This window comes from Thermomyces dupontii (genome assembly GCF_041956625.1).
Source record: "Thermomyces dupontii strain NRRL 2155 unplaced genomic scaffold VTN31scaffold_10, whole genome shotgun sequence".
In the NCBI taxonomy this organism is placed as follows: Eukaryota; Fungi; Ascomycota; class Eurotiomycetes; order Eurotiales; family Trichocomaceae; genus Thermomyces; species Thermomyces dupontii.
Genome location: NW_027192316.1, coordinates 178,014 through 192,572, shown reverse-complemented (window position 1 = coordinate 192,572; position 14,559 = coordinate 178,014). Strand labels below are relative to the sequence as shown.

At 54.5% G+C, this 14,559-nt stretch overlaps 2 protein-coding genes across 2 annotated transcripts; one reads left to right on the top strand and one right to left on the bottom strand.

Moving 5' to 3' along the window:
• Positions 1-2,218: 2,218 nt before the first annotated feature.
• VTN31DRAFT_1879 (uncharacterized protein) lies at positions 2,219-7,202 on the bottom strand (the record flags this gene model as incomplete). Its single annotated transcript, XM_069401984.1, has 2 exons — positions 2,219-6,447; positions 6,527-7,202. 2 exons carry the CDS (start codon positions 7,200-7,202, stop codon positions 2,219-2,221), a joined length of 4,905 nt encoding a protein of 1,634 aa, XP_069257508.1.
• Positions 7,203-11,140: 3,938 nt separating this feature from the next.
• VTN31DRAFT_1878 (uncharacterized protein) lies at positions 11,141-14,361 on the top strand (the record flags this gene model as incomplete). Its single annotated transcript, XM_069401983.1, has 9 exons — positions 11,141-11,920; positions 11,984-12,169; positions 12,222-12,696; positions 12,749-12,920; positions 12,969-13,130; positions 13,179-13,625; positions 13,679-14,099; positions 14,158-14,269; positions 14,321-14,361. The coding sequence occupies 9 exons, from the start codon at positions 11,141-11,143 to the stop codon at positions 14,359-14,361; spliced, it is 2,796 nt and encodes a 931-aa protein (XP_069257507.1).
• Between the last annotated feature and the right edge of the window lie 198 nt (positions 14,362-14,559).

Below are 14,559 nucleotides of genomic sequence, written 5' to 3'. Positions count from 1 at the left end.
GGTGGGTCGGATCGAGGAGTGGATTTTGTGGAGTGGAGAGAGTGTGAATTTCCAGAAGAGTCAGTGGTTTTCTCACTAACCGTTTTCGTCATAGTCATAGAACCTAACTTACGGAGGAAGTGAGGAACTCCGCCGGCCTCGCTTTTTCGTATTCGTAGTTAGTTAACTATTGCCGGGGCTTTGTCTCTGCGCCTTCCAGGGGCCAAATGGACTCCGCCCGAGGACAGACAGTTCATCTAGTTATGATAGTTTCACGATATACTACTATTTTATTGCTGTCCCTGATCAAAGGAATCAGCAGTCGGACTCCGCTCCGTCATGCATGGTCTGACGCCCACGCAGATCCCGTCACCTCGCTTATGGAGATTAAGCCAACCCAAATGGATTCCTATCGTGCATGGTCAAGTCAACTGGGACACTAGCCGGAGTTGGGATCCCGATTTGGCTACATACAGTTCAAGAATAGAGTGTTGAGAGGACTTCTCGTCTCATGAATGATGCCTTCAGTTCTGAAGTTCTTCGGGACATGAATGGCTGACAGCGGAGTCCAAAGCGGAGCGATCGCAGCTCACTAAACCTCGCTTATCGAGGGCTGAACTTTAACGACGTTAGCTTCGTGATGGGATTTCTTCGTTGGGATAAGTCTCTCCTCTCTGCTCTCCCCCCAGGATGGACGGAAACAACTTATCTGCCAGGATACGGAGTACAAGATCCAAACCGATGCCGAAGACAAAGAGACGCGCACACGCCGCACAGACACCCAACCAATGCGAGTATTACATACTGTACGGAGTGTATATAACCTATGTATACGAGTTCTCGTCAGTTTCAAATCCACTGTCCAGCTTATGCCGGTTCAGATCTGCCACGTGACTCTGACTCGACCCAATCTGGTTGGATGGACTTTTGAGGGGTTTCTGGTCCAGAATCCAGAAAAAATCGAGAAACACGTTTTCTTGTTCGACCCTGGAGATCTGTCCTGCTGACGGTATGTACCACTACTACTACAGTATGTATCAATATGTCGGAATCCAAATTCACCAGTTAAGCTATTTAAACTTTCGTCTAACCTTGGCCGTCGGTTGTCGATCTCTCTCGGGTCTGGGGTAACCCGCTCCGAATACTGTACTGTACTCGTAAGTTTAATGGCTGGATGGTTTCCCGTCTCTTCTCTCGCACTTTGTTCGAAAAAGAAAAGGTGCTCTCGGTGGGAAAATGTGGGATCAATCTGTCATTGTACATCATGTGGAGCAAGATCTCAAGCAATCATCAATAACGATGGAGTACCATTGCTTGATATCGCCACGACTAACTAATCTGAACCACTCAATATATATATAACCAGGGTGTGGACTGTGGAATGCTTCCTCGGAGTCCTGGTCGAAGAGCTAAAGACCAGACCCTGAACTCATCATCAAAATCATTCTCCGAGAAGAAGGTTATCGACATTAAGACTCATTCATGCAGTGTACTACAGTATGTAGTCCTCTCGGTTTGAAGAGATCGGTCACATCCGCTGCATGATTGACTGATCGATTCTGTAATTCATAGTTTCATACCGTAGTTTGTCGTTTAGTTCCCGAGTCTCCTTTTCCACTACCTAGCCTAAGCCTCCGGTACGATCATGCATTAGTTCAAAGTCCCTAGTTATGTGTCAACTGGCGAATCCTACCGACAAGATCAGCAAAGGGTCCAACGGTCCAAAGTTAGGCCCAGATCCAGGGATCCTTCTCTGCCAATTCCGTGGGCTCAAGTGAGTCAAGTCGGAAAAAAAAAAAAGATTTGAATCATTCCGGATATTTTACCAGATCCGGTCTTAGGTCGAGGACTGGCATGACAGCTGAATTTTGAGGCTTGACTGCAGGTTAATCTCAGTCAAGTAAAGTACAGTTGTAGGTATACTCCGTACTGGACGAATCGTTCTGGCCCCAGATAAAAGCATCATTGATTGCGTAGGTATGGTATGGTCCAGTTATCTCTGACATTATCTTTGAAACCATCAATCATGTTCATTGTCTATCATCTTGCTCATCACGTAGAATGATGGCATCTGTATCAAATTGCACTCCCTTCTAACCGCTGTAACTCCAAAATCTCCCATCGAATCGACAACCCCCAGGGAAGAAAAACCAGACTCCAACACAACGTAACAAACAAAGCAAGCAATGACCACCACAAACAAAAATCAAGCCAATAGAAGAAATCAACCCATGGTACATCATGAAAGCAAGTTCTTCAAGGACGGACTCGCGCTCGCCCCGGATCCCGTGTTCGTCCCATTCGTCGACGCGTGCCGCCCACCACTCTGACTCGTGGTCCCAGCGTCATCCGACGAGATCCCCGGTTCAACGCTGCCGCCCGTTTTTGACGGCGTCGTCTGGCTCTGCGTGCTCACGATCCGTTCCACCGAGTACGACCGCGGCGGCGCCGACGCCGCCAGCGCGTGCGGCGACGAATGTCGTACCAGGTTGGTCGGCACTTCGGGCCGTGAAATGGGGGCCGGATATGGAGGCGCGGGCGATGGATGCGAACCGTGCCCGGCAACCGGAGCCCCATACGTAACCTGCGGACCCCCAAAGCTGTGCGGCGGCGGCGGCGGTGGTGGTTGCGGCGGCGGCGCCCCTGGAGGACCGCTGGTATAATGTGGCGGAGGTGGCAGCGGATGCGATGGCGCTCCCGGAGGGTTGGGATGAAGCGGCGCCGCACCGTAGCCATTGATCGGAGGCGGCGGACTTCCGCCATACGGCCCAGCGGGCTTATACCCATTGGGCTGCGATGCCGGCATGCCATGGCGGTACGAATCCGCATATTCACCCGGTCGGTGTGGCATTTCATAGCTCGAATACCACTCAGGACCCGGCCGACCGAGGACACTAGGCGGAGCCGGCGGCGCGTGGGTGCCAAACGACGGTCCGTACTCGGGCCCCCGTGGCGCAGACAGGATGGGCCCGCGGGAGCTGGGGAACGGGCGCCGAGAGTCGGCCGACGTCGGCGGTTGATTTTTTCGGACATGACACTTGTGGCACTCCAGAGACCCTGCAGCGCCCGCAGAGGTGTTGCCCGACTGACCCCCGCTACCGTTGACGTCGACCGATGCCGACCGAGCCGGCTCCTCGGCCGGCCACCATTTGGGGCTGAACGTCGTGCGGCACCGAACACAGAACTTGCTCGGCGAAGACCCGACCGCTGATACCCCGGTCTGACCCTTCTCCGCATCGTTACTGTCCGGGCCCTGTTTTGCGCTGGCGCCATTGACGGCGGACGCGCGTCGCTCATGATGGCCGCCGTGCATAACCGACCCTGCAGACTGTTGGACATGGGCCGCTTTGCGGACGGTTCCCGTCAAGGTAAGGTCCGCCTGCTTGTAGGACTCCGCGTAGAGCTGTAATGCCGTGCGTCCATCCTTCCCGGCAGGTTCGTTCATTTTATGCACAATCGTCTGGATCGGATGGCTTGGACACCAGATGCACGGTGTTACCAACCCAGACTCGTCGCCCATCTTGAGCGTCGTGATGGAATCCCGCCTGGAGCTCTTGACGGGCGTCACATCGAACCCAAATACGTAACCGGCTTGGAACGCACATCCCACATGGAACTTGACGTTGCACCCGGCGTGATGGCACGAGACACAAGCGCCTTTGTTCGTCTTGCAGAGCTTGCAGGTTTCGGCATACCGCTCCGCCGGGATCAGACCAAAGCCTTCGGCCGGTTCCAGTTCCTTGGCATTGCCAAACTTGATTTCGGCGTTCCACAATGCGCAGGTGACGTGAACCCAGTTGTTGCCCGCCGTCCGCTTCAGCGGCTCTCGCGGCCCGGTTGGCTTCCCCGCTGCTTCCTGACGCTGCCGATACAGCTTGATTGCCTCGGCCACCATTTCCTTTTCCAGCCGCTCCTTTTCTCGGTCACGCTCGGTTTTCTTCTTGTTGTTGGACGGCCGCGGCGGTTCCATCAATTCATGCTCGGTGTACGTCACGGGACAGAGCACGCACTCGTACCGCGTCGACACCATCGGGTCGCGGTCGTTGTCGCACATGTCGCACATCCACTTGGTGCACACCTCGTCCGACCGGACTCCATAGCAGCGGCGGTGAACCGTAAGGCGACAATCCCGACAGGACACAAGTTCATCGGCAAACGGCTCGTAGTTCGTGCACACCGCACACGGCAGCGGTCGCGCGCGCGGAGGCTCGGGAACGATTGGCGGTGGCTCCGCGGGTTTCTCCGCGGGTTTCTCGGCCGGTTTCTCGGCGGCTTTCTTCTTCGTTGGCGGCGCCGGCTCGGCCGACGTGCGAGCGGACGTCGCCGCGCTATCCTTGTCCGGCGCCGTCCGGGCCTTCTTCTTCGCGGGCTCGCCTTGACTCTGGCTGTGACTGTCAGCAAAGTGCGCCGCACAGCTGAGCCCCAGCGAGGTCGCCGTCGCGATCGCCTTCTCGTCAACCTCCTGTGCGGACTCTTCCGCCGCCAGCATCTGCGCATAGAGCTCCTCATCCAGCTTCCGGCGCCACGACTTGTTTCCACTGGTTGCCAACTTCTTGGCCAGCTCCTCCGCATCCTTGTATTCAATCGCATACTTCCTCCACAGAATGGCACAACGGTGGCAGAGAGCGACATGGACAATCGTCCCCTTGTCGCCTTTCTTGGCGTCGACCCGCGTGGTGGCGCCCGGCACCGTGTTGGGCGCTCGGCGCCAATGTGGTGAAGATCGCGTGAAGCAGAATTTGCACTGAAAGCCGCGCTTCTTCTCCGAAGCCTTCTCCGAGTCAAAGGCCGAGTCGTCCTGGTCATCGGCCAGGTCATCAGCCAGCTTGGACGAGTCGGCCCGCTTCGACTCTTTCTTCCCTCGCCGACCTTCGTAGTTGCCCCAGATCTCGCGACCCCGTTTCGTTTTTTTCCACATGTAGTAGAACCGCACCACGTGGCGATGCTCGATGTTGCCAATGTGGCGCCGGACGCTGCCCAACTCGGATCCGTACTTGGCCACGCCTTCCTCAAAGAGTTTGACCTGCTCCGGGGTGAGTTTCGGCTCGCGAATGTCTTTGTACTTGTCGGCACGCTTGAGCCGAGCCAGGGCGGCCTCGACGTTGAAGTTTTCCGCGTAGAGATACTCCAGAGCCTTGTCCAGGAAATTTGTGTTGTATGTCTGCAGGCCCTTTTCGGGGGCAAGCTTCTTGGCGCGCTCCATGTAGTCATCGATGAATTTCTCCCGCTCTTCCGGACTCATCTCCGAGCCGGGTGCGTCGTCTTCCCCGCGCCCAGAGGACGGGATCTGATTGGGTTCGGGCATCTTGAACAGCAGCTGACTGGTTCGGACCTCCTTCCCATTGACCAGCACGGGCTCATCCTCGCCACGACGGATATACCCCCGGGGCTCGTCGACAATCCATTTCGGCCGAGCCAGGCGTGCCTGTCGTTCCGCCTCGGCGGCCGCCTGTGCTTCCTTGGACATTTTACTCTTGGACTTCTTTTTGATGTCGGACGGTTTGACGTACTGCACAGGGCGTCCGTACCATGGGCTGACGACGGCCTGGTGGCGAGTGCCCAGGCGGGAGCTGGCGCGGGGGTAGATGCGATCGTCGTAGTCCAAGGCGTCTTCCAGTTGACAGTGGATTCCGAAATACCGATAGGGCCACATTTTGGCCTGCGCGATCTGGGCCGCCGTTGCCGGACGCGGCTCGGGGAACTTGTCTTCTGCGGGACTGCTACGACCGGTGGGGACGACTTGGCTGGACGGCTCCTCCTCCTCGTCTTCCTCCTCGGCGAATTCATCATTGGCCTCCTCCGAGGCTGCTTGGGCAGCATCGCCAATGATGGGAGTGTTGCGCGCCTCCAATTTTCGCTCTTGCGCACGGCTGCAGGCAGCGCACGCCCAGGCAAATCCGCGAGCGGGTTTCTTGGTCAAGACCGGACGCACACATCCCATGTGATAGGTGCTGTGGCAGACAGCACAGTCGACGGAGTCCGTACTAGCTGCGTACAGTCCACATCGTTTACATGTCTTGACAGCCCCCGTGAGCTCCTTTCTCCGCGCCGGTTCGCACAAGATAAACTTCCAGCACTCATCCAGCACCTTCTTAACATTGGCAGGCACGTTGATCACATCTTTGGTGGGTACCACTTCGTAGTATCGATGCATGTAACGATCGAACAATTTGTCGTACCAGAAGGTGTCCCTCTGTTTACGGAACTCGTCCAAATTTTCAATCTCTGAGATGTGCGAAATCGTGCACTTGCCTCGAAGAGACGACAGAGGGCATGTGTCCGAGTGCATCGAGGCAAAGACGAGCCGGGAGTCAGGCACTCGGCGCTGAATGTCCTTGGGCCGATAGTACCAGTTGATCCGGATCGTGTCCACGCGGCCGGATGGATTATCCTTGGCCGGTAGAAACTCCATGATACGACCCAGATAGTACGGCTCGCCCGGGGGTTCACAGATCAAGTACACGTGATCTAGGGATAGTTAGGGATAGTCAGCAAGAAATAAAAAAAAAGAAAAAAAAAAAAACAACGGAACAAGAAGATTCCCTACCATTAACTGAGAGAACGCTTCCATCGTCGGCGTGGAGTTGACCGTTCTTGAGTTTGGCGCCCGATTTTTCAAAGGTCATCATGTTCGAGTAGCGAATGTCACGACGCCGTTTGGTGGATGACGACGATGAAGACGTTGTTGAAGTTGGGCCGTTGGTGTTACTGGCCGCTCCGGAACCTTGCTTCCGCTTCCGCGAAGCGGACCCGGAACCCGTGGTGAATGCAGAGGTTCCAGGGATGGAGTCTTTGTCTTTGGCGCTGGACTGCGTCCCGTTTACGGAGGAGTGGCCGCGGCGGGTACTGGCCGCTGGGCCCTTGTCATGCTCGGTGGCGGATGAAGATGATGCATTCTTTCTGCTGGACGACTTTGGTGGCGGCGCTGGAGGTGCGATGTCGGAGTCAGATTCACCAGCGTCTTCCGCGTAGTTTGGCCGCGTAGCACCCGTTCGACCTCGAGACCGGGTCCCATACGGGGCGACAACGGCTGGTTCGGAGGCTGAAGGAGCCTCCGATAATGATGAAGTCGATGCGGATGACTTTGTGGATGTCATTGGCACCGACTGAGGGTCATCCGACGCAACGGCGTCGTCAGAGGTGGATGACGCCGCCTGCCGCTTTGACCGAGGGGCCGACCCGTTGCTCTGAGCTGCCGACTGGGACGACCTGTCCTCGGACATTTAGGAATGCCAAAGGGAGATCACTCCGATGAGCAAATCATATAGCACTGTTACTCTTGTTAATCTAATCGAGTCGGAATCATGACGTGGCCAACAGGTCAAGCCCTCTAGAGGAGTTGGGTACAGGGGAAAATCACGGGGGGGTTGGGAATCATCAGAGGGAAGAAGATACAGCAAGGTTGAGCGGGAAGCGCTGCACACCGTTGATGGGGGATGGGGACTAAGTGGCGAATGACCCACGACCAAGAGAATGGTAGGGACTGGGAACGTAAAAAAGACGCTGGAGAGGGGGGTGTTCGGATAGAGGGCGGCAGCAGGAAAATTGCTCGGAGAAAATGAAGAGACGAGAAAACGCAGAAGAAAAAAAATAATAAAATCCTCACCTGAAGAGAACAGCCGGAGATGGTGGAATAGGCTGTGCCAGCCGGTCGAGTGTCGGCGCGTGTTGAGCGGAGACGCGGCCAATGCAGGGCCCCAAGAATGGAGAGGATGGGGAGAGTGAGTGATATCAAAGTGGAAGACGGAGAGGGGACCGGGTTGAACACGGAGCAAAAGGGCTAAATGGAGTGCAGCTGGGGAGGAATGTATTCTGGATTATTGATAGGGAACCTTGAGTCCTTGAATTGGGAATAACGTCTTGGAGAGCAGCAGCCCAAGAATGAGGGCGACGGTGTGGATGTAAAGGAGGATGGAGGAAAGGAGAGGGAATTAGTGCCAGCCCCGGCGGGTAGAGTAAGTACCAAGTCAAATCCGGGGAAAAAAAAAAGACGGGAGAATGGGAATGGGGGAAAGGGAGAGAGAGAGAAGAAAGATGAAAGTCGAAGAGGAAGTCCCGAAGAGGAGATAAATAATAAAAGAGAAGAGAAGAAAAGAGAAGAGAACAGGCATCGAGTCTAGACGAATAATTGCCTTCGTTGGATCCGGCCAGCAAAGAAACATCGGCCGGCCAAGGGGTCTGTCTGTGTCTGTCTGTCTGTCTGTCCGGTTTGGTTTTGGTTCCGAGCATCAGGTTGTTGGATCAAGTACTAAAGCTACCTAGGTATTATTACTGTTTGTGTATGGAGAATCCCTTGCTCCGATCGCGGGATGGCATCTATGCATAACTTGGTCGGAACTCTTCTGAATCGTCCTTCTTATGAAAAGAGGTTCGTTCCAACATGAGTCCCTTGAATGGAGTGCCTTCGCGAGGGACTGGCGGCATGACGCACAAAGCGTCCCGTTGCGGTTTCTTTTTTTTTTTTTTTCTTCTGCCTTGGAATTTTCCCGCACATGACATCTACTATTCAAGCTGGTTGCTTGCCTGCCTGAGCTATTCTAACAACAGGACTGCCATAATGGATTACTGAGCAACCATCCCGTTGGCGATCCCGAGGATGACAAGGCTCCCAATCCACACACACACCACCCCCCTCCCCGTCACAACGTCTCCGCCACTGCAGAACAGAACAGCCCGGGGCTTGGCTGGGACAACCTCCAGACAAAACGGGTTTCCCAATCGCTTTGACTGCGGGACCATTGGCAAGCCTCTCGCTGCCCCGAGCATCAGGAACCCTCTTCCGGAGACGTTGGCCGGGTTCGCTGCACACTGTGACCGAAGACAGGGTGCGATCAGAAAGAAGCAAGGGTCGATGGTTGTCCTTTAGGCGGATGATGTCCACGAGCCAAAAGCCAACCAGTCAATCAATCATGGCGCACAGGTGGATCGGATTGAGACCCTCCAAAGAACGCGAAATTTTCCCATCCCGCCGGCTCCAAAAAGGCTTGGCAGTCATCATGCCATGCCAGAAATGGGGAACACTTACGGATACACATTTCAATATGTACATGCAATACAATGACGGCACAACGGCAAGCCAACCTCAACGGCTTTGTCGATGCCTCAATGAGATGCCACAAAGAGGTCACAAACACGCGGAAAAGGCGCAGAGTTTGGGCACAGTCGACATGCCGTCAGGGAACCAGCGGAGTCGGCCGAGCGCCATGATCAGAACCCAAAAATGCTGCTAACCGGCGCTCGGGCGCCATCCACAGCGCCTCTCTCCGGGCACCCTTTTGGTTGAGTCAAATCCTCTGCCCCGCGAACAACGTTGACGCGAACCGCAGCGTCAAACCTCGAATCTGACGCAAAAAGTCCCTTTTCTTTGCCCCAAAACGCTCCCGGCGCTTTGCATGGGGAGGCGTCGACTGTCATTTGTGTCGAACCAACGGCTGGTGGGTCGGCTGCTCCGGGCGGTCATTGGCCGGCTGGGCGGCTCCAGCAAACTTCAGGAACGTGATCCGAATGTCACGTGACTTATCGGTGTCGACCGAGCACTCGACGCCGGCCAGCGACCCGGATGACGGAGCCTCTCAGTGACTACCCTATTACCAGTACAGAGTACGAGTACGAGTACTCTCTGTGCATGAAGGAAACTTTGTACGGTTCATCCTGTACGAGTGTTCCCGAGAACAGTACTGCAATCAAAGAACACTGATTCATTGTCATGAGCCCGAAACCCAACTGAGATCTCCGTGTTTCCATCCTGCAGAAGCACCCACAAGGCTAAGCATGAAACTGCGAGCAGTTGCACAGCAGTCGGAATGGCATTGGATGGGACTTGTTCCTTCAATTGGACATTCGGAAGCATGCCGAGCTGATGCTTTGTGTGTTGTTCATCATTGCAGCAGTACGGAGTACTATTATTACTGCTCCTTGACACATCTGGAAAAGGCGGTTCAAATCGATGAGTGTATGAGCCGTTCTGTGTGGAGACGAAACGGAGGTTTGAGCTGCAGAATCTGTGCTAACTACTTACTGTACTCGTAGATTACGAGTAATTAGTAAGTAGATTGCTCATCGGGGAGTGCAGATATTATTACGCTTTACCGAATACGGAATAGCGCAGTTTCCAGTTTCCACTGGCCGCGAATTTCAGGCCAGTCCATTTTGGCCTTCTCTCGAACCACGTCCCGTCACGGAACTTTCAATCGGTGGCAACGTTGAATTTTGCCAGTACTATTAATCATGATGCACATCATGCACTCATCTTTCCTTCCCACATGGTCCCGCCTTCGGTGCTTGATGACCATTGCGGGCTGCTAATCGACGATTATCGGCAGTTGGGTCCGTCGGGAGTTCCGCCATTCAAGGGTTCACCAAGGACTCTTGACTATCTGTCGAGGCTATGTGTCAGGGTAAGTTCACCGAATAGGCACCGCGGACAAGTAAGTATCTGCGATTTCAACCTCTGATCTTCCAATGCAAAACGGAGATCGTCATTGCAAGCCTAGTTTCTTCCAAAGTACAAGTAGACAACCTTGACCAACTTTACGAGTATTGTTTCAATAGATGACAGCATTCTTACAGAGTTCAACTAATCAAAAATCATTCAATGGATGTTGAACTGGTCGACATATCAAGTACTATGTACTATGTAGACAGAGGTACTCCGTACATCTTCCATTCCATGCCCCTCGGTTTCCGATGGGCCAAAGCAGCTCGCAGCAGTGATGCCTGAGGCAAGCGAGGCAACTCATCGAGCTAACCTAACCAGGGTTGACGAGTTTGTACTACTCCGTCCGCTTGATCCACTCTCCCCAGAGCACGTGACTACACATCGCTCAATGGTCACGTGATTCAATTGACGCGGAAAATGCAGGTGTCTCGGCAGAGCCGACGCGTCGCGTCTCGTCTACCAACGAATAGTGAAGCATTGTCCATTGATCAGCGCTGCCTCCCTGGTTCCTTGCAGAATATAGATGACTGCTGCCTACAAAAGGCAGATCGGATAACAGTGTGTTTCGACCATAGGAAAAGTCATCTCAGTGGGCTGTATAACAAGCTAACAGCTATTCAATCCTCTGACAATTCCGGGAAACCCAATTTGGATTCCAGGACGGCTCTGCTGAAAGAAAAATGTACTGGTAGATAGAATTGACCATAATCTCACAGTCCGGAAATGGCCGCTCCCTTCCAGAGCCATGGCTTCCAAACCTCGGTTGACCAGGCTCGCCAACAGACCTACGCGGTCCAGACATCGGTTCGGACATCTGCCGTGTCAAATGGAGCAAAGCGCCCCCGCCAGGACAGCGACCCCTCAACAGCGGCCAAGTCCAAACATAACGGCCGTTTTGGCAATAGAGTGGACTTTGTGCGCGCGTCTACTGCCTCTTCTCAAGGCCAGCGACTCGTTGCGAGTGAGATCCGGCTGGCTTCGGGCGCTGCGGAGGCAGACGCTTCCGTGAACCGTTGGGGATCACAACCCTCCGCTCCAAGTGCGACCCAGAACTCGCTGTTATCCTTGCAGCATCCTCGATACGGTCTGCCGCCCGCTCTGGTCGCCAACTTCGCCGCCATCGGCATTGATCGCATCTATCCATGGCAGGCCTCGTGTCTGCTGGGCCGCGGCCACTTGTCCGGCGAGAAGAACCTGCTCTACACCGCGCCCACCGGCGGTGGCAAATCCCTCGTCGCTGATGTCTTGATGCTGAAGCGGGTCATCGAAAACCCCCATAGCAAGGCCATCCTCGTGCTGCCCTACGTCGCGCTGGTTCAGGAGAAGCTCAAGGCGCTTCGCCGACTGGTGCAGGATGTTGAGAAGAATGTGCCTGAACCGGGGGATGACGTTCGGCCCCGGAAACAGCTGAACAAGTCCGTGCGAGTAACTGGCTTCTTCGGTGGCAGTAAGTCACGCTCGACATGGGCCGATACAGACATTGCAGTATGTACGATAGAAAAGGTCCGTATCTCGAGCTGGCACGATGGGCCGCCATTGTATTAATGGCTTTCTAATGCAATGCAGGCAAACTCTTTGATCAATACGGCGATTGAGGAGTGCACGATTAATGACCTTGGTATCGTGGTATTGGATGAAATTCATATGCTTGACGATCAAGGCCGTGGCTACATATTGGAGTTGATCGTTTCCAAATTGCTTTGTCTGCTACCGAACGCCGTTCAGATTGTGGGCATGAGTGCCACTCTCTCTGTATGCATTCCCGCGTCTGGTTAAACGATTCCATGCTGATGCATCATACCAGAACACGGAATTGCTGGCTCAATGGCTGGGAGCAATTTTGCATGTGTCCAACCATCGGCCCGTTCCGATTGAGGAATATCTGGTCTACGACAACGCCATCTACCCGGCCGTGAACTCCAAGGCCTTTTTTGAGACAGCATCAAAGCTTAGTTCGTCGGAGCTGCACAGTGCAGTTTCTCCGCATCGATTGATTGCTTCATCGTCGTTTCGAGAATTGTCAAACCCAGCCAACAATGCCTTGGTCTCCCTGGCTGTCGAGACCGCAACGGCTGGGTACGGCGCGTTGGTGTTTTGTAGCAGCCGGCAGGCGTGTCAGTCCAATGCAATGTTGATCAGTGCAGCCATGCCGGATCCGTCTCAGGTCGAGCCGGATATCTTGGAGAAGCGATTGGATGTGCTGGCTGAACTGGAAAGCCTGCCCTGCGGGTTGGATCCAGTGTTGCAGAAGACCATTGTCAAAGGGGTTGCATTTCACCGTGAGTTCACCCCGTTCATTCCTCGGATCATGTCAGCGCTGACGTTTCTCAGATGCTGGTTTGACCACCGAGGAACGGGATATAGTGGCGAACGCGTATGACCAAGGCATCGTCAAAGTCATCGTCGCCACGTGCAGTCTCGCTGCGGGGGTCAACCTGCCCGCCCGACGGGTGATCATTCAAGGTGCCCGGATGGGTCGTGATCTCGTCGGTCCAGCATTGCTGTATGTGATGTGATGTTCGTGATCTGTGACCGATGCTGACAACTGCAGTCGACAGATGAGAGGCCGGGCTGGTCGAAAGGGCAAAGACGTTTTGGGCGAGACGTACTTGATCTGTCAAAAGACCGACTTGGAAGCCATTTCTGGAATATGGGAAGCGGAGACACCGGCCATTGAGAGCTGCTTGGGCCAGGATGGCAAAGCGGTTCAGCGGTACGCTGTTCCAGTTGTTTGCAGTATTGAATTTTCTAACGACCGAAGGGCTTTATTGGAAGCTATTGCAACCAAGATGGCATCAGGCCGTGAGGCGATACTAGATTACATGAAATGCACCCTTCTGTATCGGACGCACCCAGAAGAGGAGATTATGAAACTCATCGACGCAGCTCTACAAGAATTAACCGAGACCGAGCTCGTTGTTGAACGTGTCGATGGAGGTTACGAGCCCACGAAACTAGGCTCTGCCATTGTCGCCTCGTCGTTTGCTCCCGAGGATGGGATCTTTGTGTACCATGAACTCAAGCGTGCCCTGCAAGCGTTTGTCATGGATGGGGAAATGCACGTCTTTTACATGTTCACTCCCATCCAGGTGGCTATGAACACGACGATCGACTGGCCGACATTTCGCGATCAGCTTGACAGTCTTGATGAGAGCGGCCTTCGTGCGCTGCAATTTGTGGGGGTGCAGCCGGGATTTGTAAATAACATGTTAGTCTAGAGTCTGCCACGGGGAGATGCTGCCTTTTACTGATCCAAGACAGGGTGCAATCTGGACGGACGCTGTCAGAAAACAACCCCGCGCACGCAGAGCTGATCCGGATCTATCGCCGGGCATATGCGGCGTTCCAGCTTCGGGATCTCAGCAACGAAGTGCCCCTTACGACCATCGCGCAGCGGTACCACACGCCTCGGGGTGTTGTCCAGACCCTTGCGCAGACCTGTCATGGATTCGCGGCCGGGATGGTCAAGTTCTGTCAGCGGATGGGCTGGGGCATGCTCGCCGTGGTCCTGGACCATATGCGGGATCGGCTCCAAGCGGGCGCGCGCGACGATCTCTTGGAAATGGCTCAGGTTGCGTACGTGAAGAGTTGGACCGCACGGCTACTGTGGGAGAACGGATTCCGCAGCGTCCGGGCCCTCGCGCAGGCGGATCCTAAAGAGCTTGTGCCGGTGCTGATGATGGTACGTCGGTCTGAAGGGTCAATTGAAGGTCGACGTGATCTCATGCTGACGATCACAGGCGCGACCACGACGAGACCAGAAAATGCAGAATCCGGAAGACGCGAAACGATATGTCGCCAAGATCAACAGCAAGGCCGAGGCAATCGTGGCGTCTGCAGCCAAGATATACGGTGAGTGTAGTTAGTTTGTGAGATTAAGAACAGCGCGCTGACAAGCCGTAGAACGGCAAGTACAAGTCGAAATGGACGAGATGGAAGAATAGGGCCTGGAAATTCCTATTTGCATGTGTAATTCTATAATTGGAGCAAATGGGAGATAGAAGTTACAATCGATTGAGCTGGTCTTGCGCAAGCAGACCCTCGCCCACCTCCACAAAGTCCAAGAGCACGAAATTCGGCGGCCGCTGATAAAGTTGCCAACACGTCTCAACCTGCGCCCCGATACTCCCTTCACCGTTCGC